The 23374-nt window shown below is 44.8% G+C and overlaps 1 protein-coding gene across 7 annotated transcripts in view; it reads left to right on the top strand.

Annotated features, from left to right (window-relative positions):
* Positions 1 to 2322: 2322 nt before the first annotated feature.
* HSCB (HscB mitochondrial iron-sulfur cluster cochaperone) overlaps positions 2323 to 23374 on the top strand; it is a 33185-nt gene continuing 12133 nt past the window's right edge. Inside the window, exons 1-6 of one of the 7 annotated variants that reach the window (XM_079718226.1) lie at positions 2323 to 2561; positions 3664 to 3760; positions 4111 to 4200; positions 4807 to 4951; positions 8096 to 8143; positions 17189 to 17335. In XM_079718226.1, coding sequence (XP_079574352.1) covers positions 2341 to 2561; positions 3664 to 3760; positions 4111 to 4200; positions 4807 to 4951; positions 8096 to 8143; positions 17189 to 17280 — 693 coding nt within the window. In that variant the 5' untranslated portion in view covers positions 2323 to 2340 and the 3' untranslated portion in view covers positions 17281 to 17335. The other 6 variants (XM_079718227.1, XM_079718228.1, XM_079718229.1 and 3 more) reach the window with 6 other exon arrangements.

The raw sequence follows: 23374 nt of genomic DNA on the forward strand, positions 1-23374 counted from the left end.
CGCAGGCTCAATGGCCATGGCTCATGGGCCAAGCCGCTCCGCGGCATGCGGGATCCTCCCAGACCGGGGCACGAACCCGTGTCCCCTGCATCGGCAGGCGGACTCTCAACCACTGCGCCACCAGGGAAGCCCTCATCCAATTTTTTTTAAATTAAAAATAGAGGGCTTCCCTGGTGGCGCAGTGGTTGAGAGTCCGCCTGCCGATGCAGGGGACACGGGTTCGTGCCCCGGTCCCGGAAGATCCCACATGCCGCGGAGCGACTGGGCCCGTGAGCCATGGCCGCTGAGCCTGCGTGTCCGGAGCCTGTGCTCCGCAACGGGAGAGGCCACAACAGTGAGAGGCCCGCGTACCGCAAAAAAAAAAAAAAAATTAAAAATAGAACCTAAAAATGTAGTCATTAATACAATCAACACTACACTTAAACTTCATATGTATTTTTGAAAAAGAAAGAAAGGGAAGAGTCAGGTGGCTTGGCATAGACTAAAAGAAACTCTACAGAAATTTGCTGCATCACCCCAGGGGTGGCTATTTTATATATAAAATGTCACTGATGCCCCCTCTCCCCCAAACCAGCTCCTGGAGGGTAGGACCTAAGTTCATTCTAGATTCCTTGACTCCAAACTAAGAGCTGGGCCACTTAAAGAGGCGTAACACAAAGACTGCTCTAAACAACTCCACCTATCCCTTTGTGATTCTAATTAACTAGGGGGCTCATCTTTTCAGCATCCTAAATGGCCTCCCAGCCCAACAGAAGCCTGAAGAAAACCATGATGAGACACAGACCATAACAGAGGTTCCCACCCCAGCTTTAGAATTCATTTGATGGACAGTTAAACTCCAATAACAGAACCTACAGTAAAGTCAAAGTAACTTTCAATCCCTAACTTTAAATCCCTAATCTGATTTTTTTTTTAAAAAAGCGCTTTCTCTCCTGAATCCCACACTCAGGCTACCCCTCAAGGAGAATATAGCAAACATGACTCACACTGATTATTGCATTTACACAGCTTTCCAGATGCAAAGGTCCTGATGAGTTTTCCTGAAAGCACACCAGGGAGGTAGGTGTTGCCAGAGCTAGGTCCGCCACTTCAGGACCTGCTGCTCTAATACCACCTCAGCCGAGCTGTGTCCTCCTGCAGCTTCTTGAGCAAGACTTCTCTGCCCTGAAAACTGGCAAAAGACAGTATGTCAAAAGGTAGCTGCTATCATCGTTCATGACAAAAAGGGTCCACCAGACCAGGACTACATTGGCCTCTGCCATGAGGAAAAAGTATAGTGGAGAGGTTATAAGCAAACAGATCTGGAGTCGAGTCAGATGTCTAAGTCAACTCTTTGCACAACCTTTACGTAGATCGCAACCTCTCTGAACCCAGAAAAGTAGATAGAGCTTGCGAATCAAATGAGATGATGCATCAACGTTCCTCCCCCCACCCCTCGGTAATGCTTCATAATTGGGAATTCCAGGCCCAAAGAATCTGAAAGCAGGAAAAGGCCTTACAAGTGCAACACAATTTTTTTTTTCCAATAGAGAAACTGATTCCCAAGGAAGACTGGTGCCCTCCTACCCTCCCCTCGCCACCCCGTCCCCCACACTTCCTTAGGAACACTCGCAGAGCATCTTCCTATACAAGTCGGTGTGTTTCCAGTTCCTGCAGCGCCTTGCAGCTAAGAATGGGTTCTCAGTCAGCATTTTCCAGATTGAACCTAAATATGGAAATAATTACTAACACCTATAAAACTCTCTACAGAGCAACTTCGCTCTCATTTTGAAGGGGACAACTTTGTTCTTTCTTATCCTTTACGTCTGGGCCAGTTTCAGCTTTAAAGTTACAAGGGAAGTGACCTTCACCTCGAAATTTATCTACAAAGAAGGAAGAGAGTCGCCCACGCATTCCTCTCCCCCTTCCCAAGCTCAAACACAGTACAAAACGGAAGCTCGGGAAATTCAGCTCGCAAAAAGACCCTGAGGACAGGATTCGAACCCCTCAATACCCAAGAAAAGTTCCCACTATAACTCACCGCAAGCCCACCTAGAACCGCACACTCAGAGCAGCCGTAGCCAGCGGAGTGGCGCTAAACCCGCTGATACAAACTCCACCCTCAGCCAATCAAAACACCCCTCCGGCCCCGCCGGACCAATGACAAACAGCGGATGTGGCGGCCCACATAGCCTCAATGCTTTCTGGGAGTTGTAGTTTAAAACGCAGAGCGGGACTCAGAATCCAGGTTTCCCCTGGGTAGTCCCGCCCCCTCAGCTTCCCGGCCAATCAGCAGCACCAGTCTGGTTGACCACTTTCTCTCCCCCACAGGTGACCGCGGGGAGGCCGGCCGCCGGCCAGATGTGGTGCGGAAGGACCAGGGCCTTGCTCCGGGTGTCGGGGTTATGGCCGACAGGGGTGCTAAGGAGGAGACCGCTAAACTGCAGTGCTGCGTCACTGGCGGGGTGTTGGAACTGCGGCGGCCTAGGGGGCCCCTTGCGGGGGGACCGGTTCTTCTGCCCTCAGTGCCGCGCGCTGCAGCCACCTGACCCCACTCGAGACTACTTCAGCCTCATGGACTGGTACGAGAGGCCGTTTCGGGAAATGCGTCGGGGAGTGCGAGATGGAGGGCGGGTCAGGCTAAGGGAGGAGAAGGTGGGACCAGTTACATGGGTGGGCGGAGCCCTAGAGAACAGGGGCTGGGGGTGGGGCCTGGGAGAAGGTGGGTGAGATGTGTCGGGAGAGGAAATCGAGGGGCCGGACTGAGCGGCGAAGCTTTGTGGGATGGTGACGAGAGTGGAGCGTGGACTGGTGGGGCGAGGAGTGTGATTAGGGGAAATTGAGGTTTGGAGCCTGCAGTGGAGGGAGACTTGAGGGGCGGGATCTGAGAGAAGGAAGTTCAGAGGTGGGGCCTGAGGGAAGGGTGCTTGCGCGGCCCTTGGCGGATGGAGTCTTGAGGAATAGGTTCAGAGGTTTAAAGTTGGGTTGAGACTTTTAAGAAAGAAATAATGAGGTGTTATCCAAAATGAGAGAGTAAGAGCGAAGAAAAACTTAATGCTGTGGGCAGAGTCTAAGGGAAAAGTGAGAATTGGAAGGTCTGAGAAATAGATGTTTTTTCTGTTTACCTCCGAAGGTTGAGGAGCTTGGAGAGGTGGTGAAGTTTGGGCGAAGCTAAGCTAATAAGATAGGGCACGCTCTGGGAATAGAAAGCGAAGAGGATTCGATTAAAATAAAGTGAGAGGTAAAGATGAAGGGACCTGGGCCTTAGAAAAATAGAGTGGGATTCAGGAATGCCTCTTCCCCTTAACTCTGGGCTCTGGCCCCACCAGTCACTGAGCACTTATGAAGGGCTGCAGTAACACTGCTCTTTACGTTGTTCAAGCACGCTAATCTTGTTCCCACTTCAAGGCCTTTGCATGTTCCCTGTGCCTGAATGACTCTTTCCTGTGATCTTCGATTACTCCTCATCATCATTCAGGTCTCAGCTCAAATGTCATCTCTTTGTCCACCACATCTACTATTCTCTGATCCTATTCTGTTTTCCTTTGCAGTACCTACCACTTTTTGAAATAGCTCTGTCTATATGTTTATTGCGTCATCCCCCATGAGAACAGGAACCAGGCCCATACTATACAAATCTATAAACATTTGATGCATGAATTTCATCTCCTGATTTCCTTCCAGCAACCGCTCCTTCAGAGTTGACACTGCGAAGCTCCAGCATAGGTACCAGCAACTACAGCGTCTTATCCACCCAGATTTCTTCAGCCAGAGGTCTCAGGTAGCCTATTGGCCACCCATAATCACACCCAAACACGTGTGTACCCTGGGTGGGTGGCAGTGTCCTTATGGTTATGTGATTATCAGGGACAGAGCTGGACAGCCAGCTTCACCCTGAGGCAGCCTGACCCCAGCCATCCAGACGCTGGACCTGTCTTACACTCAGAACTTTTACCTGATTTCCCAGCAGAATTAGAACCCATCACCTGAAAATAAAAACAGCTTATCCCATACCAGTTCTCCTTTGGTCACTTCCTTATGTGCTTGCCCTTCAGTATTTTATGAAACAGTTTGTGAATGTAAGATGGCCTATTTGCGTGGTAATATGACTATCTTCATTTCCACTTACAGACTGAAAAGGATTTCTCAGAGAAGCATTCGACCCTTGTTAATGATGCCTATAAGACCCTTCTGGCCCCCCTGAGCAGGGGACTATACCTTGTAAGGTGATTTTCCCACCCTTCTATCATGACAGCCTGGTCCCATTGCTCTGTAGGACAGCTGCTCCCCTGTGTTCAACAGAAGAGTGCTTGAGACCTGAGCTAATCTAGGGACCCAACAATAATTAACCTCAAAGATGCTATTACATGAGTATAGTTTTCTCTGAGTATCTCTGTAAATCTTACTTGCCCAATTGCCTCTTTTTTTTTTTTTTTTTTTACCATTTTCTATAAATTTCAAGGATTAGATGGTGCTGGCTTTTAGGGAAGAGTAATTTTTGTTTTTTGGGGGGGGAGAAGTGAGCACCTTAGAATTTTAGGATTTAATAGAATTTTTACAAATATCTAATTCAACCTCCTTCCACTTTTTCCCAAGTGGAAGAATGACTCCCCCAGGGTCACGTAGTTCCAGGTAGCAGAGAGTGATCCCATCCCAGCACTCCTATCTCAGTCTAACTTTCCAGCACCCTACCCTCACACTTTCACTATTGGGACAGTTCAAGTTTTCCCTGTGAGTGGCATTCTGTTCTGAATGGTGAGGAGGATTTATGACTCTGGCCATAGTTTCTTGAATTAAACTTATTTTCCCTGCTTTATGCCCCAATAGCTAAAGCTCTGTGGAGTAGAGATTCCCGAAGGGACAGATTATGAAATGGACAGTCAATTCCTCATGGAAATAATGGAAATCAATGAAAAACTTGCAGAAGCTCAAGGTGAAACTGCCATGAAAGAGATGGAATCTATTGTCAGAGGTAAAACATAAAATACCACCGACTGCATTTTATTGCTATTTTGAGTACATGTAGGGGCTAAGTGAAAAATGGATATAAAGAGTACATACTGGCCTTCATAATGATTCAGGGAATTTTTTTTTCTTGATTACGCTGAAACCCATTTTGTCTAGAGGTTAGACTTGCAAAATTCCTAATTCTCTGGCAGGCGGGCTTAAACCAAGAATGTAATAGTATTTTGCAGATTGCTGTGCTCCTTCCCACCCATGACATCCTTTGGATAATAATATTATCTCTGACAAGAAAAACAGGCCTCAGAAGTTCATGGGAATGCCCATGGTCACACAGCAGATATAGCAGAGCAAAGATTGAAACCTTGATCTTATGATCTCATATTGCTTTACTTTCCACTTTATTCCATAGTGTATCAGTCAGGATTCTCCAGAGAAACAGAATCAGTAGTGTATGTGTATGTGGAAAGAGAGAGAGAAATTTATTTTAAGGAATGGCTCATGTGATTATGAGAGCTAGCAAGTTCAAAATATGTAGATAGACTAGCAGGCTGGAAACTCAGGCAGGACTTCTATGTTAGTCATGAGACAGAATTCCTTCCTCAGGAAACCTCAGTTTTTGCTTACTACCTTCAACTGATTGGATGAGGCCCACCCATGTTATCAAAGATAATCTCCTTAAAGTCAACTGACTGTAAATGTTAATCACATCTACAGAATACCTTCACAGCAACATCTAGACTAGTGTTTGACCAAACAATTGGGCACCACAGCCTAAACAAGTTGGCACATAAAATTAACCATGCCATATAGAAAAGGCTCCAGGTTTCTCATTCAAATTGTATGCAGATACGAACTTTCACAAATGTTATGGCATGCCTACTGTATCAGGCACTGTGCAAGACACTGAGGATACAGCAGTGAACAAGAAAGACATGGCCTGGACCTTCTTGGAGTTTATATATTCCAACTCAGTGTGTCCCAAGTGGAAGTCATGAGCGTGTCTCTTCTGCTCCTCTGCTGATGTTCCCTTTCTAAGTGAATGACGCTCTGTGGTTGTACAAGTCCAAAACACTGAGGAGGTGTCCTTCACAACTTATTCTCCCTTACCCCCATAAACAGTCCATCACCAAGTCTTGAAAAGCTGACCTTCTAAATGTGTCTCAGATCCGTGTATACATTTTTCGTTGCCACCACCCTGTCCCAAGCTACCATTCTCTCTCACCCGGACAACTGGAGTAACTCCACACTGGTCCGTCTCTACCTTCAATCTGATATATTCCTACACTGTCACATATGTGGTCTTTTTGAAACCCAAATCTAATCATATCACCCTTGGCCTTGCTTAAAAACTTAAAGTGGCTCCCCGCCCCCCACCTCAGGTTAAAGAGACCTGCATGGCTTGGCCTCTGCTTCCTCCCATTTGCTCCTTCCACTCCAGCCACACAGATTGCTTCCAGTTCTTCATCTGTACCTTGTACCTCCCTACCCAGGGCATTTGCGCATGCTGTTTGTTCTGCCCGAAACCCTCTTCTCCTCTACCCCATCTATTTAACTCTTCCTCCTTCAGATCTGGGGGCAGTCCTCACTTCCTCAGAGAATCCGCAGAGGACCTCTCTGTCTATACCTTTTGGTTGTGGGTACCCCTCCTTTGTAGGACTAATCACTGGTTTATGTGAGATTACTGGACCAATATCAGCCTCCCCTACTAGACCAGAAGTTCTATAGAGGCAGAAATTGTGTCTTCTTTTTGCTTCCCTCACATCCTTAGCACATGCAGTAGTACTTGGAGTATAATAGGGGCTCAGTAAATATTTGTCAAGTGAGTGAATAAATAACAAAGAAGTTAAAAGAAGTAAAATAGAAGTTGTGGTGGGGGAGCTGTCAGCTAGGGTTGTACCAGCAACATTAGGGCTGGGTGGTGTTGGGAAAAGAGAAACTCGGGATTTTTCGTCAAAAGACCCAGCTGCACGGCTTTGGAAGGCAGAGGTCCATGAAGCTCTGGGTGAGGTGGACTTGGGTTCAGTCCCAACACTGCCACTGACCTTTTGTGTGACCTTCAGTAAAGTGACTTCACCCCTCTGAGCTTCAGTTTCCTCATCTGTAAAATGGAGATAATATTAGTACTGGTTGTTGCAACGATTAAGTTAAAGCATGTAAAACACTTGACACAGTACCTGGCCCGTGGTAAGTTCCCAATGAATGGTGGGGGTTATTTCTAGCTCTATAGTTAACATCTGGTTTTGAGCAGGTCACTGACCTTCATTTAGAGTAATTCCTAAATTTCATTTTACCTGCTAAGGCCCAGGTAATGTGAACGTTCAAGCGCATGAGCTAGATAGTTTTGGGGTCAGGACTTCAGAGCCTCCAGACTCCTAATCCAGTGTCCTTTTGTTAACACCACATTGCTACCTGAGAAGCGAGTTTCCAACCACTGGACCAGAAGTCAGGTGACTTGGGGTCTGCTCTTAGCTCCTCCACTCACCAACCATGTGACCATATACGTTCTCCCAGTACCTGTCATTGCTTACCATGGGGATATAATGTATTTGAAAGTGCTTTGAAAGCAGGCACCATATAAATGATTGATACTGTTTGTATCTGGAAAAGGCACTTATCATACAATTTTCTTATGAGGAAACAATAAAAATGTGAGGTAGCTGCTGCTTTACTTCATCTGGCATCTTCTCTCTTAAGGTGGTACAATATGATCGAAATGTTTCATTTTCCTGAGAGGCTGTATAATTTGCTAGTAGTTGCCTGACACACTCTAATGCCCTGCTGATAGGCAAGTCCCGCTTGTTAATTTTCTCCTAGCTGAAATCTGGAAGACTCAGAGTGCTTGGTGGAGATAATCTAAGGCACTTCCTTGTCTTTTTTTTTTTTTTTTTTTAATGCTTCTATAGCCATTTTATGAGCTTTGGTGATTGCCCCTCAGACCTTTCATGGATAGAAAAACAGTGTAACTAGGATCAGCCAGAGCTGCACTAAGCAGGAGCTGCCATCATGGAACTGTAGAGACAGAGGTTATGAGGCCTTACCCTTGAACCCAAACTCCCTGCTATGTTGTGTTCACAACAAAATGACAAAGTGTTGTCTTCATGTTATGAGTCTATTTAAGTAGAAAAATTAAGATAATGTTTTTCTTTTTCAGCTAAACAGAAAGAATTGGCTGACAATGTGAACAGAGCTTTTGAAAGAGGTACTTCCTTCATTTCTTGACTTTCTTAAATATGGAAAGAAATTGTAAGCACTGAGGTATAACCATCCATTCAATAAGTAGCTATTATATGCCCATCCTATGACAGGTACATGGGAGCTATGAAATATAGATGAGTCTACATTTCTGCCTTCAAGGATTCACAGTCTTGCTAGAGAAACAAGGGGTGTGCCAAAACCAGTGATATGCCCATTGAAGATGAGATGAGAGAAAGTGCTCCCATTCCCCTTTAGCAAGTAGGAGAAGATAAGGTGAGGGATGTGGGCTGAAGCCAACACAGGCAGACTCTGAGGGCAAGGCTGCACAGTCAACATTTGGCAAAGCCCACACACCCCTTTCTTCTGCAAAGCCCAGGAGGAGAATCCCATGGCCGAGCTGTGCCCAGATTGCAAATAGGGCATGTTCATCCTTGTCCCCACTGCTCCTGGCTCTCAGGCTAAAGAGACTAGATCTATTTCTAGCTATTTTTAAGCAAGAACAGCCTTTCTTTCCATCCTGACTTGTGCCACTCCTTAAATAGGAGATTAATAGCCCTTTGGCTTAGGGATCGTTTGACTACAGAAAGGAGAATGCAACTCATACTAACCCAGATAAAAGGAGGTTACTCTAAGGAATCAGGGGTGTCTCTCAGAATCCAAAGTCCCTGAGATGAGCATAGTATTGTGTGATAAGAGCTTTTCTAGAACAAGACCTGGGAACCAGAAAGCAGTCTGGAACCAAGACTGTGGTCCTGAACTTGGTGGCCTAGCTGGCCACTCCATCCTTCTCCCCACCGCTATACACCAGTTCCGTCTGCTTCCTTATTGGTGTACAGTGCTCCAAACTGGCCTCCCCCACTGGATGACTCGTCAGTCCTCCTTGGTCTATTACCTCATAAGAACAGGGCCTTTTACCATCTGACTAGAATCTTCTAGATCCAATCTAGATTCCTGGGAGGGAGGATTTGATTGCCCCAGTTTGAGTCAGATGTCCACTCCAGTCCGATCACTGAGGGCCAAGGAGATAAGCTTGCACAGTGTACTGCCTACTTTGTAGGGACTGTAGGAGTTTATTCTGAGAAGCAGGCAGAAGGTGGCGGGGAGGGAGGGGTGTCTCTAAAAAGATGGGGAGGAATATAGATTAATAGCAGAAAAGACAGGAACGTGGCCCAACGTATCTGCCGAAATCCATGTCCCCAGCCTACTGGTTAAGATGGTCAGATTATGTTCCACCAAGGCCCACCCCCAGCTCCTGTTATACCTTTGTGGGCTTTTATTTTTTTAATTATAAAATGCAATTTCTTAAAGAATGAATAGTACATAAGTACAATGGAAGAATAACAACAGAAGAAACACCCGTGTCCCCACCACTCAGGTTAAGAAATAGAAAAAAGGTGCTCAACATCACTAATCATTAGGGAAATGAAAATCAAAAACCACAGTGAGATACCACCTCACACCTATAAAGATGGATGCTATTTAAAAAAAAAAGAAAATAGCAAATGTGGGCAAGGATGTAGAGACCTTTGTGCACTGCTGGTGGGAATGTAAAATAGTGCACCCACTATGGAAAACAGTATGGCAGTTCCTCAAAAAATTAAAAATAGAATTACGGTGCAATCCAGCAATTCCACTTCTGGGTGTACACTTAAAGAATTGACAGCAGGAACTCAGAGAGATGCACTGTCACAGATAAACAAAGCCAGATACTAGTTAACGTGGTAAGGACAGATTTGAATCAGTAATAACTATGGTGATAGGGAAAAGAGTCCAGCGTGAACTGAACTCAATTTCGATTTGTACAGAGGCAACTGGGCATTTTAAAGGGAGAATGAGGGAGTAGGGCGGGGGTGCAGAGGGGCTCAGTAGAATTGGGGAAGTGAAATATTACAAAAAGCGGGAAGAAGGAGTTGGTTCTATGAAACCCATCTGGGTTTGTTAATTGGCCCTTATGGAAGTTAGGCTCCCACCCTCGCACAGAGCCTGGAGACAGGCCCTATCATCAGGTGTTGACTGGAACAAACAGCAAGAAAGAGACAGAAGAGACCTTCTTTCCTCTGAACGACATAAGTCCATTTCTCACTCAATCGTCTTTTGTTTATGAAGGACTAGCTGAGCCATCTGTTGAGGCCTGATAGTAGAGGATATTTGGGGGATGACGTGAGCAAATGTGCATTTAATGAGGAGCATCTCTATGGAAACGAAAAGGAAAACAAAGGTCAATGTCTGGAGCCGACTATAACCCCAGTTTCTGAGTCCAGAGGGCAGCCACCTGAGAAGACACTGACCACTTAAGTGTCTTTAGGTGGTGGCATGAGGACAGCAGAGGCAATCTGACGCATCTCCTGGCTTGTAGTTTGAATGTTTGTGGTGATGGCAGAGACATCAGCATCACAGTCATGGTTATTCCCCAGAGCACAGTGTGGAAGGTGCGCGCTTTCTGAGTGGCCCGTGTACCAGCAGCTCCAGGCACAAAGGTTGCCCGTGATTTGTTGTGATGAGTTCTTTGAAGTTTCTATCAAGTCCTCCAGCTTCAGCTTGCAGGACTTTCCCAGATCCTGGAGGAAAGGGGCAGCTATAAGACAACCTGAGTCCCACTGAGGATCTGGGCAGTCAGGTTTTAGTTCTTAGTGACAGTAAGTCAGGAGGGAGGGAGGAACATTGGAAACATTGGTTTGGAAAGTTGTAGCCAGATGTTGAAAGAAACTAGAAGAATTGAGGATTTGCTGAGGGCCAACAAAATGTGTAAGGATCCAGTTCAGTTTACAAGTAGATAATAAAACCTTAAAGACAATGAACAGGACGGGATTCTGATAACTCGCAAGGTTGTGTTATTCTTTTCCACTGAAACATAAAATTTCTCTCCACAATCACCCCCTTTTTTAAATCAAAGATAAAGTAACTTTGTTCTTGTTTACAAAATAAATTTAGTTTCATGAAATTTGGCCTGATTATTTATTAAGTGCAGCAAGAATGGTAACTGACCATAAAGGCCTTTTTAAGTTTTCCTAATGGAACTTTTTACAGGCATAACTGGTTTTATTGCACTTTGCAGATACTGCATTTTTTACAAATTGAAGGTTTGTAGCACTCCTGTGTTGTCAGATGATGGTTAGCATTTTTCCGCAATAAAATATTTTTAATTAAGGTATGTACATTGTTTCTTTAGACATAATGCTGTTGTGCACTTAATAGACTATAGTACAGTATCAATATTTATATGCACTGGGAAACCAAAAAATTTGTGTGACTTGCTTTATTTCAACATTCGCTTTGTTGCAGTGGTCTGGAACCCAGCCCCCAGTATCTCTGAGGTCTGCCTGTATCTCAGATTAGAATCTGCCTGGAATCTCAGATTAGATTTGAAAAACCTCTCTGCTAGGAAGTCAAGCCAAGATTTCTCCATCAGAATTCTTCACCTGCATTACCTAGAGTTTCAGGTGAATTCCTCTCTTCCCAACATCCCCCAAATATTCTAAGATTCATGGGCCTGCCAAGTGCCCTTAATCACCTGTAAGGCTGGGAACCCTGTAAACCAGATACCAGGCCAGTTTTTGCAACAGGGCTTTGAAAGCATTATCTCTATAAAATCAACCTTATTTCCTTAAAATTGATGACTTTATGCATCATTTTCAAATATGACATTCCCTTCAAAGCCTTATTTTTAATTATGTCCTATCACAAAGAGGACAGATTCTTACTGAAGCTATGCAAATAACTATATTGCCGTGAAAACAAGAATACTCAATAATAGTTTCTAACTTTTTGAGGGATCAGGCAGGGAGAAGAAGAAGTTTTAATTTTGTTTACAAAAGTGTATAATTTACTAGATTGTTAATGAGTCATAGATAGCTTACGAGAAAAGGAAAGGGGATTTCCTCGTATTAGAAAATAGAACATTTAAAAGCCAGCAATAGTTTGAATAAAAAATTATAATCAACTTATCAGTTTACTCAGTCCTATGTAGTTAATTTTGTTCTGCTTGATCTTGGGTTAGCAGTTTCATGAACCCATCGGCTTTTTCATTAGCGTTTTGGAAATCCTGACTTAGTCGACTGATTTGAACTCAGTAATGTAAGCAATGCCATCAGAAGCCTGTACCACAGAGTACCTGGTACAGTACCTGTTTATTGATCACAAGTACTCTGGCTTACAGCTGGTTGCAAGAGCTTTTAGGAAAGCATCAGAGTAAGGTAACAACCCTCCGTGGATAGCAAAAGACTTAAAATGGCCGTAGTTAAAGATCTGATGAGAGGTTATTATAAAAATAACACAAAGGAAATCTGGTTGTTTCTGTGACATATCACATTTTAAAATAATAACTGGGGGCTTCCCTGGTGGCACAGTGGTTGAGAGTCCGCCTGCCGATGCAGGGGACATGGGTTTGTGCCCCGGTCCGGGAAGATCCCACATGCCGCGGAGCGGCTGGGCCCGTGAGCCATGGCCACTGGGCCTGCGCGTCCGGAGCCTGTGCTCCGCAACGGGAGAGGCCACAGCAGTGAGAGGCCCGCGTAATGCAAAAAAAAAAAAAAAAAAGTATGCTTGCATTATATTTAATGTTAACAACTCTGAAGACATATCCATTTTATTAAACCAAGAACATCACACTAGTTTTATTTACCAAAGATTTACCCAAATTACATGAAATTGAAAACATTTGAGTTGGTTCTTATATTTCTGAAAGTTTTAGGAAGATTTAATTTATGTAAGTACTAATTTTTCTCTAAGCAAATTAGGATACAGTTCCTTCAAAGGATTTTATAAATTAATTTCATAATACCATCTGAAGGTAGGGAAATATATGTTTATGTATATGTATAGATACATAAATATACAGACAGATGCAAATAGATCTTACAGTTTTCGTTAAAAAATTCTGCCATAAGTCAGGCACAAATAAGATAATATAAAACTCACTTTATGTGAGGTGGTGGATGTTAACTAAACTTTTTGTGGTAATCATTTTGCAATATGTACATATATCAAATCATGTTATACACCTAAAACTAATATGACTTTATGTCAATTATATCTCAGTAAAACTGGGAAATTAAAAAAATTTAAACTCTAGTTTATATGGGTAGTTCTCATTTTTGCTCTATTTTATATACTTATCTGAATTGAGTTTCTGGCAGATGGAGCATGTTTTAAAGGTTGCCTGCTCAATGTGAGTTGTAGAGGTTTTTTTAAGGGTTTTTTGGTTTGGTTGTTTGTTTTTTTGTTTTGGGGCGGGGTTTTTTTGTCCTGATATATAATCTTATGGAGTCTGTGGACTAAATATCTGCTTCCAGTTAGCTTTTTTTTTCTTTTCAGCTTCAGGTGGTTGCTTTTGGAGGTACCTGAGTCCTTGCAAGCCCCTAATGGGGACAGGAAGCCCGAAAGTCCATTGCTTGTAGGGAGTTGGGGGGCGGGAGTGGGAAGGGAAAGGTCTGGTATGATGGACAGAGGGACTGAGGAGGTAGGGGCTCGAAGGGGGGCATATCAAAGGATGCGAGGGAGCGGAAGGGAATATGGAAGGTGGTGAGAGGAGGGAGGAGGAGGCGAGAGGTCTTAAAGGAGTCAGTGTGGGGAATCTTAAGTTTCCCAAAGAAGCCAGAGAAGTTCCAATTTTTCCTAAGTACAGGTAGACCATGGAGATACTGCGGGTTTGATTCCAGACCACCACAAGAAAGTAAATATTGCAGTAAAACAAGTCACATGAATTTTTTTTTATTTCCCTGCATGTCAAAGTTATGTTTACACTAATTGTAGTCTATTAAGTATGCAGTAGCATTATGTCTAATAAAACAAATTAATTAAAAAATACTTTATTGCTAAAAATTGCTAACCATCCTCTGAACCTTCAGTGAGTCATAATCTTTTAGCCGTGGCAACATCAAAGATCACTGATCACAGATCACCAGAACAAATATAATAATAATGAAAAAGTTTGAAAAATTGGGAGAATTACCAAAGTCTGACACAGGGACACGAAGTGAGCAAATGCTGTTGGGAAAATGTTATACATAGACTTGCTCGACGCAGGGTTGCCACAAACCTTCAATTTGTAAAAAACGCAGTATCTGCAAAGCGTGATAAAACAAGATCTGCCTATAAAGTCACAGCAACAGGAAAAGAGGTAGACCAATCACCATGGTGACACACAGTCAGTAGAAGTTCAAGAAGGAGGTTTCAGAGGACTGACAAGTTCCCATGGGAGGAGCAGGGTCAAATAGAGCGTAGAGGCCTCTCAAGGAGCCAGGAAAAAGAAAATGTCCAGCCCGGGAGTAAATCCCTACTCAAAACGAGGAGCCGGGGCTTCCCTGGTGGTGCAGTGGTTGAGAGTCCGCCTGCCGATGCAGGGGACACGGGTTCGTGCCCCAGTCCGGGAAGATCCCACATGCCGCGGAGCGGCTGGGCCCGTGAGCCATGGCCGCTGAGCCTGTGCGTCCGGAGCCTGTGCTCTGCAACAGGAGAGGCCACAACAGTGAGAGGCCCGCGTACCGCAGAAAAAAAAAAAAAAAAACAAGGAGCCGGAAAGAATTCCAGCCTGGAGCTACCTTTCAAAAGAAGGCTGGGACTCTATCCTTCTGAGAGGATACTCAGAATCGTGAGAATCCAAATCTGTCCTCACCATGCTTCAACAGAGGTGTGTCTGCAGAATTTGAGCAGGAGTCAGACTCACCCCAGGTTCCCAAACAAGCAGGTGGGCCGGAGAGGAGACCAAGGTCTCTATGCTCACTGAAAAGTCCAGCTGTCGTGTCTGAGGGCCTGATGGTGTTTCCAGTCTAGATCCAAGTCACGGCACTAGATTACTGTCAAAGATAAACAAAGCCAGACGTTAGTTAAAGTGCTAAGGATAGGTTCTAATCAGTAATAACCATTGCAGTAGGGGAATAGTCCAGCATGAACTGAACTCAGCTTCGATGTGTGACTGGGCATTTTAAAGGGAGAATGAAGGAGTGGGGCGGTGGGGGGTGGGGTGGCGCACAGGGCCAAGGAAGTGAAAATGTACAAAAAGTGGGAAGCAGGAGTTGGACCATGTGAAACCCATCTGGGTTTGCTAACAGGCACTTCTTGAAGTTAGGTTCCTACCCTCCCACAGACCCTGGGAGACGGGCCCTAGCTTCGGGTGTAAACTGTGATAAATTCTTTTGGCAGCCCTGTGTTCTCAGGCAGGCATTTTAAGGTGGGGCTGGGGTCATCCTAGGGATGCCGCCTTTGAGCTGTAAGTAACTATGTTATTGTTTGTTCAAGTCCCTATAGGCCAAGGTGGAGGGCTAGTCAAGAAGAGGGCTCAGAGGAGCCTGGCTAGAGTTTGGTGAAGGAGATAATTTTTGTCAGCACCAACGTTCATAGAATTTTTCATAATAGCTAACAGGTGAAAGCAACCTAACTGTCCATCAACTGATGAATGGATAAACAAAATGTGGTCTATCCATACAAGGGAATATTATACAGCCTTTATTTATTTATTTATTTATTTATTTATTTATTTTGCGGTACGCGGGCCTCTCACTGTCGCGGCCTCTCCCGTTGCGGAGCACAGGATCCGGACACGCAGGCTCAGTGGCCACGGCCCATGGGCCCAGCCGCTCCGCGGCACGTGGGATCCTTCCAGACCGGGGCACGAACCCGTGTACCCTGCATCGGCAGGCGGACTCCCAACCACTGCGCCACCAGGGAAGCCCTATACAGCCTTTAAAATGAAGGAAATTCTGATGCATGCTACAACATGGATGAACCTTGAGGATATTATGCTAAGTGAAGTAAGCTAGTCACAAAAAGATAAACACTGTATGATTTCACTTACATGAGGTCCCTAGAGCAGTCAAATTCATAGAGACAGAAAGTAGAATGGTGGTTGCCAGGGACAAAGGGGAGTGGGGAATAGCAAGTTTATTGTTCATATGTAGAGTTTCAGTTTTGTGAATGTACTTAATGCCACTGAGTTCTACACATAAAAATGGTCACAATGTGGGCTTCCCTGGTGGCACAGTGGTTGAGAGTCCGCCTGCCGATGCAGGGGACACGAGTTCGTGCCCTGGTCCGGGAAGATCCCACATACCGTGGAGCGGCTGGGCCCGTGAGCCATGGCCGCTGAGCCTGTGCGTCCGGAGCCTGTGCTCCGCAACGGGAGAGGCCACAACAGTGAGAGGCCTGCGTAACGGAAAAAAAAAAAATGTTCACAGTGGTAAATTTATGTCATGTATATTTTATCATAATTAAAAGAATATTTATAAATACAAAAAAATAATCATGAAATAAAGAAATAAAAGATGACCACTGCCTTCAAGCCCCTGGTAGGCCCTTTGTAATTGCATTCCCCTTCCATGGTAGCAACTATTCTCCTGAATTTTTGTACTAACCATTCCCTTGCTTTTCTTGGTAGTTTTAACCATATATGAATATAACGGTGTATTATTTTATTACACATAAATCTAAGTCAGGGTTTCTCAGCCTTGGCACTACCAACATTTGGGGCCAGATAATTCTTTGTCGTGGGGGGCTGTCCTGTACACTGTAGGCTGTTTGGCAGCACCTCTAGCCTCTGCCCACTAGATGTCAGTGCCACCTCCCCAGGGTGACAACCAAAACCGTCTCCAGACATTGCCAAACATCCCCACAGGCGAGAAATCACCTGCAGTCAAGAACCACGGGTCTAAGGGCATCTCTTCTGAACCTGCGAGCCTCCTGGGGGCAGCTCTGTATCGCAGCACCTGGCACAGAGGAAGCACCAGGTGCTTCCACATCCTCGTCAGGGTTAGACCACCGTGTATGACAGGGGAAAACTCTTAAAACACAACTTAGTTATTGGGTATTGTCCTGAAGAAGAAGAGCAGCTTCTCATTTAAACTCTGAATCCTGTGAAGAAGCATGCTTTTGCTCCCTTTGGTTAAGCCCTTTATCCCCTGAACAATCCAGATGTTTTCTCTTTCTCAAATCTACTGAGTAATTGATCAGCCTTCCAGAGCCCGGGGCTTAGCTTTGATCCAGCTGCCTTGGATAATAGAGTGATTTTATTCTTGCTTGAAATGAAGCCTCGCATTAATGTCTCTCTTTATTTCAGATGATTTTGAAAAAGCCAAGGAACTTTTAACAAAGATGAGATACTTTTCAAACGTTGAAGAAAAGATTAAGTTAAAGAAGATTCCCCTCTAATTGTTGCTAATTTTAAAGTTTTAAAAATAAAGTTCTTACCTATTTCTTTTCTGGACTCTGCTGATTCAGAGTAGAGGTATTTCAACCGCTTTGACCATCTTTCTTTTCTTTCTTTTTTTTTGGCTATGTTGGGTCTTCGTTGCTGTGCGCAGGCTTTTCTCTAGTTGCGGTGAGCAGGGTCTACTCTTCGTTAGCGGTGCGTGGGCTTCTCATTGTCGTGGCTTCTCTTGTTGCGGAGCATGGGCTCTAGGCACGCAGGCTCAGTAGTTGTGGCTTGCGGGCTCTAGAGCTCAGGCTCAGTAGTTGTGGCACACAGGCTTAGTTGCTCTGCAGCATGCGGGATCTTCCCGGGCCAGGGCTTGAACCCGTGTCCCTTGCATTGGCAGGCAGATTCTTAACCACTGCGCCACCAGGGAAGCCCGCTTTGACCATCTTAATTAAACCTGTGGCTCAAGCATTAGTGGACTGCAAAGCTTGTCATGTCAGCAGAAGCACAGCCCAGCCAGGGTTTGAGTGATCGGTTCTTCATGGGATACTTGATATACCATGTTCCTCATCTAGGCCTGTGGATGAGGAGTTGGAAACAAGGCCAATTTGAGGCCCTCGAGGGGAGGGGAGTTTTTCTGCAAAGGGCCAGTAGTAAATATTTTAGACTTTGTGGGCCATACCGCCTCTGTTGCAAATAAACTCTGCCCTTGTAGCACGTTATTTACTAAGCAGGCAGTAGGCTAGATTTGACATGGGTTTGCCACCCTCTGCTGTAGAACCACATCTTCCTTCCAATGGCATGATGTTCACAAATAGATAGTCTTGTTAGTGTGTTCTTCAAGGAATTCTGTTTGGCAACCGTGCAAAGCTGCCTAAGGGTCTCTTTGGTCTACACTTAAATACATAAATGCATTTTATCTACATGAAATATAGATAATATTATCAAGAATTAGTCTGGGAACTTCCCTGGTGGTCCATTGGTTAAGAATCCGCCCACCAATGCAGGGGACACGGGTTCGATCCCTGGTCAGGGAACTAAGATCCCACAAGCCACGGGGCAACTAAGCCCACGTGCCGCAACGAAAGGTTCCGTGTGCCTGCAACTAAGACCCAATGCAGCCAAAAATAAAAGTTAGTTTTAAAAAGTTAGTAACTTTTTTTAAAAAATGAATTAGTCTGGTATTAAACACTAACCACATGTTCAGCTCCACCTTGGTGGAGTGGAGCATTTTTAATTTATCTCTGAACAGCTGCTCTCCTGTCACCGGAAGCAGCTTCCCTTCCCTTTTTGGATCTTCAGAAATTCAGTTTAAGCTCTTGATTCATTTCCAGAAGAAAAAAAAATTTTTTTAAGTCTCTGGATCAAGGAAGATTAAAATAGAAAATTCGGATTAAAAATTCTGAGAAACAGCCTTCAAATTCTTAGAGAAAATTGCTTGTTTATAAGTGAAAAAATTCAGGGTTCTGAACCAAGGTTTAAATACTACTCCTAGAGCTTTGCATCCTCCCTTGTCATTGTCTAAGAATTTATATCTTGTGAATCCTGATCCAGTTATACTCAGTTAACATTTCAGGATTTATGGATCTTCTGAAGGCAGATGAACCACAGCAGCTGTCTGGCTTAATGGTACTGGGGAATATCAGTACAATCTCCAGCCCCCTCACAATTTACAAGAAGAGTGAGTTAACTTGTCTGAACACACACACGGAGTCCTTTAAGTAAATAATTACAAAGCAAGCAAATGTCCTGATTAGTTTGGGTGCTTCTGAAAAGAAGGAGAAAATGAAAGTAGTGTTTGAATATGCCTGTAGGCAGTCTTCCATCCTTCGAACAAGGATAAAAACCGAAACAATCTGACCACAAAAAGAAATCAGATAAACAAATTTGCTTCAAACAACTTCTTTGGAGGAACTTCAAAGAAACTTTCCCTTACCTGTTGCCATCAGCTGAAAGGCCACTGGACCTCCCAGCAAACCATTTCTTTTATTTTTCTTTTTTTTTTTGGCTGCACAGCACAGCATGTGGGATCTTAGTTGCTAGACCAGGGATCAAACCCATGCCCCCTGCATTGGAAGCACGGAGTCTTAACCACTGGACCGCCAAGGAAGTCCTGAGCAAACATTTCTGATTGGGGGAATAAATTAAAAAGACTTTATTTCTGGGCTTTCCTGGTGGCGCAAGTGGTTGAGAGTCCGCCTGCCGATGCAGGGGACACGGGTTCATGCCCCGGTCCGGGAAGATCCCACATGCCACGGAGCGGCTGGGCCTGTGAGCCATGGCCGCTGAGCCTGCACGTCCGGAGCCTGTGCTCCGCAACGGGAGAGGCCACAGCAGTGAGAGGCCCGCGTACCACAAAAAAAAAAAAAAAAAAAGACTTTATTTCTGAGACATGGCTTCTGAGGCAGTGGAATTACTTATTTTTCCCCTCTCTTCCAAATTCTTTCCCTTTTAATCTAAACTCCAAGTTTAGCTGGACTTCTAAATCCAGGAACCCTTTCAAGTGTTCCCTGACAAAGCCCTATGGGAGGGATGCTTCTAGACCTCTGAAGGGTTAGCAGCCCTACTTGGGTTAAAGTTTCTGAGTGAAGGAAATTAAGCACCCACCTCCTAACCCCACATCGTTCTTAATATGGCATCAGAACAAGTCGGAAGTTTTGACTAATTTGTGACTGCTCCAGTGTCAAATAGGCCTGGTGTTACGGACTGAATGTGTCCCCCCCAAAATCCATATGTTGAATCCCTAACCTCCAGTGTGGCTGTATTTGGAGATGGTGCCTCTAGGGAAGTAATTAAGGATAAATGAGGTTGTAAACATGAAGCCCTGGTTTTATAGATTAGTGTCCTTATAAGAAAAGACACCCTTGCTCAGTCTTCCCACACTCATGCACCAGGGAAAGGCCCTTTGAGAAAGCCAGGGAGACACCTACCATCTACAAACCAGGAAGAGACCCCTCAACGGATAGTGAAACTGACCCTGACAGCACCTTGATCTTGGACTTCCAGCCTCCAGACTGTGAGAAAATTAATTTCTGTTGTTTAAGACACCCAATCTGTGGTATCTTGTTACGGCAGCCTGAGCAGACTAATACACCTGGGTTTTTTTGTTTATTTGTTTGTTTATTTAATTTATTTTATTTTTGGCTGCGTTGGGTCTTCATTGCTGCACACGGGCTTTTCTCTGGTTGCAGTGAGCAGGGGCTACTCTTTGTTGCAGTGCGCAGGCTTCTTATTGCGGTGGCTTCTCTTGTTGCGGAGCACGGGCTCTAGGTGTGTGGGCTTCAGTAGTTGTGGCATGCAGACTCCGTAGTTGTGTGCACAGGCTTAGTTGCTTCGCGGCATGTGGGATATTTCTGGACCAGGGCTCAAACCTGTGTCCCCTGCATTGGCAGGCGGATTCTTAACCACTGCACCACCAGGGAACCCCCTACACTTGGTTTTGAATTACAGCTCTGCCACTAATCTGCTGTAAGTCCATGATTGTGCTAAGCTTCATTTCCTCATCTTTAAAATGGTGATAATAATAACAGTAACACACTCACAGGGTCATTGTGAAGATTAAATGGAATAAATTATGCAAGTTGTTTAGCCCTGTGCATGGCACATAAGCACTCAAATGTGATTTTTTAAATGGTAATGACTACTTTTGTTTTTATTTTGGCAACAAAGTCATGCCTTTCACTGCAGAGTAAATATTCTCCTTTCAACAAAGTTTCAAGCACCTACTTTGTGTAAAAGAATGCTCTAACCTGAGAGAGTAACACAGAACAGTGAGATGCTCCCTGTCTATTGGGGGAGAAGACTTTTACACCAATAACCAAAACAATGATAAAAGTTCCCATTTGCTGTGCACTAACTGTGCCAGGCACTATGGGCAGTACTTTGCATGATTCCATCAAAGTAAACCCAATTCCACCAAAGTAAACCCAATTCTTCATTTTACAGATGAAGAAGCAAGCTCCCAGAAGGTAAGAGAGTCAAGAGCAGGGGTTCAAACCCAGGCCTTGTCTGCAAAGCCTCTGCTCTTAGGGAGGCTGAACCGGCCAAGATTAAGTACCAGCCAAGGGGACTAAACAATCTTTACAAGAGGGGCCATTTACCAGGGCCTGATCCATGCCAAGCCAAAGCAGGATTTGATCCAAGTCTCTGTTTCCAAAGTTTACACATACAGCTTCACTGGGCACAGGGAAAGATCACTCCCAGGTGTGGTAACCAGGGAAGAAGTCTTCAGGGAAGAGGGGAAGTGGCATCTAGACAAGCAGAGAGAGACTGTCAGGTGTCCCCAAGACCACCCCCAATTTCAACGACTCAAGGGGAGAACCCACAGGACCCGGTACATAGTCCTACTCATGGCTATGATTTATTACAGCAACAGGATACAAAGTTAAATCAACAAAGAGAAAAGGCACATGGGGTGAAGTCTGACGGAAACCAGGCACAATCTTCCAAGGCTCCTTTCCCTAGTGGAATCACAGAGAACACACTTAATTCCCCAGCAACAAGTTGTGACAACACGTGTGAAAATGCTGTCTGCAAGGGAAGCTCGTTAGAAACTCAGTACCCAGAGTTTTTCTTTGGTGCTGGTCACATAAGCACTCTTTGTCTAGCATGTGCCAAAATTCCAGACTCCAAGAAAGAAAACAGGTATTCAGCATAAATTACATTGTTTGTACAAACAATTTAGGCAGACTGAGCCACTCTTTTTTTTTTTTTTTAAAATATAAATTGTTAACAGATCATTGGTTAGGTAGTTTTTGTTTTTTTGGGTTTTTAAATTTTATTTATTTTATTTTTGGCTGCATTGGGTCTTCGTTGCTGCACACGGGCTTTCTCTAGTTGTGGTGAGCTGGGGCTCCTCTTCCTTGCAGTGCGCAGGCTTCTCATTGCAGTGGCTTCTCTTGTTGCGGAGCACGGGCTCTAGGCGCGCGGGCTTCAGTAGCTGTGGCTCACAGGCTCTAGAGCGCAGGCTCAGTAGTTGTGGCTTACGGGCTTAGTTGCTCCGCGGCATGTGGGATCTTCCCGTACCAGGGCTCGAACCCGTGTCCCCTGCATTGGCAGGCGGATTCTTAACCACTGCGCCACCAGGGAAGCCCGACTGAGCCACTCTTATCAGTTCTGGAAATAGGGAAACCCTCCCCAAATCCAAGTTCCCAGACACCAGCCAAGGGCCAACCTAGTAAGCAGGACTTTATAAGGATGTGCAATCTTGGGGCTGCTGGGTTAACTCTTTTCTGCACAGAAGTCAAGGGGCGGTCCTGTCACAGTTGAGGGAATTATATAACAAGTAATCTGTAATCAGAGAGGAAAGCACCTCCGTTGCAAAAGGGCTTTTTCCTGTCTCCGTGGCCTCCACCAGGCAAAGAGAAAGATGCTGCTGAGTGGACAAAGCAGTCATGCCACATAGTGTGTTCAGCAGCAAGTGACAAATAGCTGCAGCAGACTCAGACCGAAAGCTTTGCTTTGACAAAGAATTCCTTTGGTCCTGTCACTTTTGATAACATGTTGGATATATCAGATGTGGCCAGATGAAAAAATAAAGGGAAGACACCATCTTTTCCTTTCTAGGAATCACTGTTGGGAGGCAAGAGAGACTCAGCAGAGTTCAGAGGGGTGAGGGCTCCAGGGAGGAAACACACACGGGTGATGGTGGCGGAAGTGGCTGCTATCAGAGAGGGCTGAGGTCTTTGAAGAATTGCGAGCACATGCCCCATCTCAAAGCTGGGGAAGAGGCGGGAGATGCTACTCAACCCTGGTAATTGCTGCCATGGCGAGATTCAGATGTGTTGACAATCTCTGGATTGTTTCAAGAGAAGCTGGAACTGGGATTTTAACAGGAAATTTCCCTGGGGCTGCCCATGGAAACACCAAGCAAGAAAGAGCTAAGTCAGCTGGGGAAAGGAGAGAGGTGAGAAAGGGCTGCAGAGGAAGTGATATGAGAGCAGTAGGGTAAAAAATGAGACAGTTCACCCAGTGAACCAAGGAAGGAAGAAGTTAGGTTACAAATTATATTTGTGATACTGCAGATTTCAGAGAATCAGACAGAATTGGTTTTTGTATCTGGTAGTTCCTCTCACTGTATGACCTTGAGCAGTTAAGTTCTCTAGGTTT

The sequence above is a fragment of the Hyperoodon ampullatus genome, assembly GCF_949752795.1.
Source record: "Hyperoodon ampullatus genome assembly, chromosome: 13".
Classification (NCBI taxonomy): Eukaryota; Metazoa; Chordata; class Mammalia; order Artiodactyla; family Ziphiidae; genus Hyperoodon; species Hyperoodon ampullatus.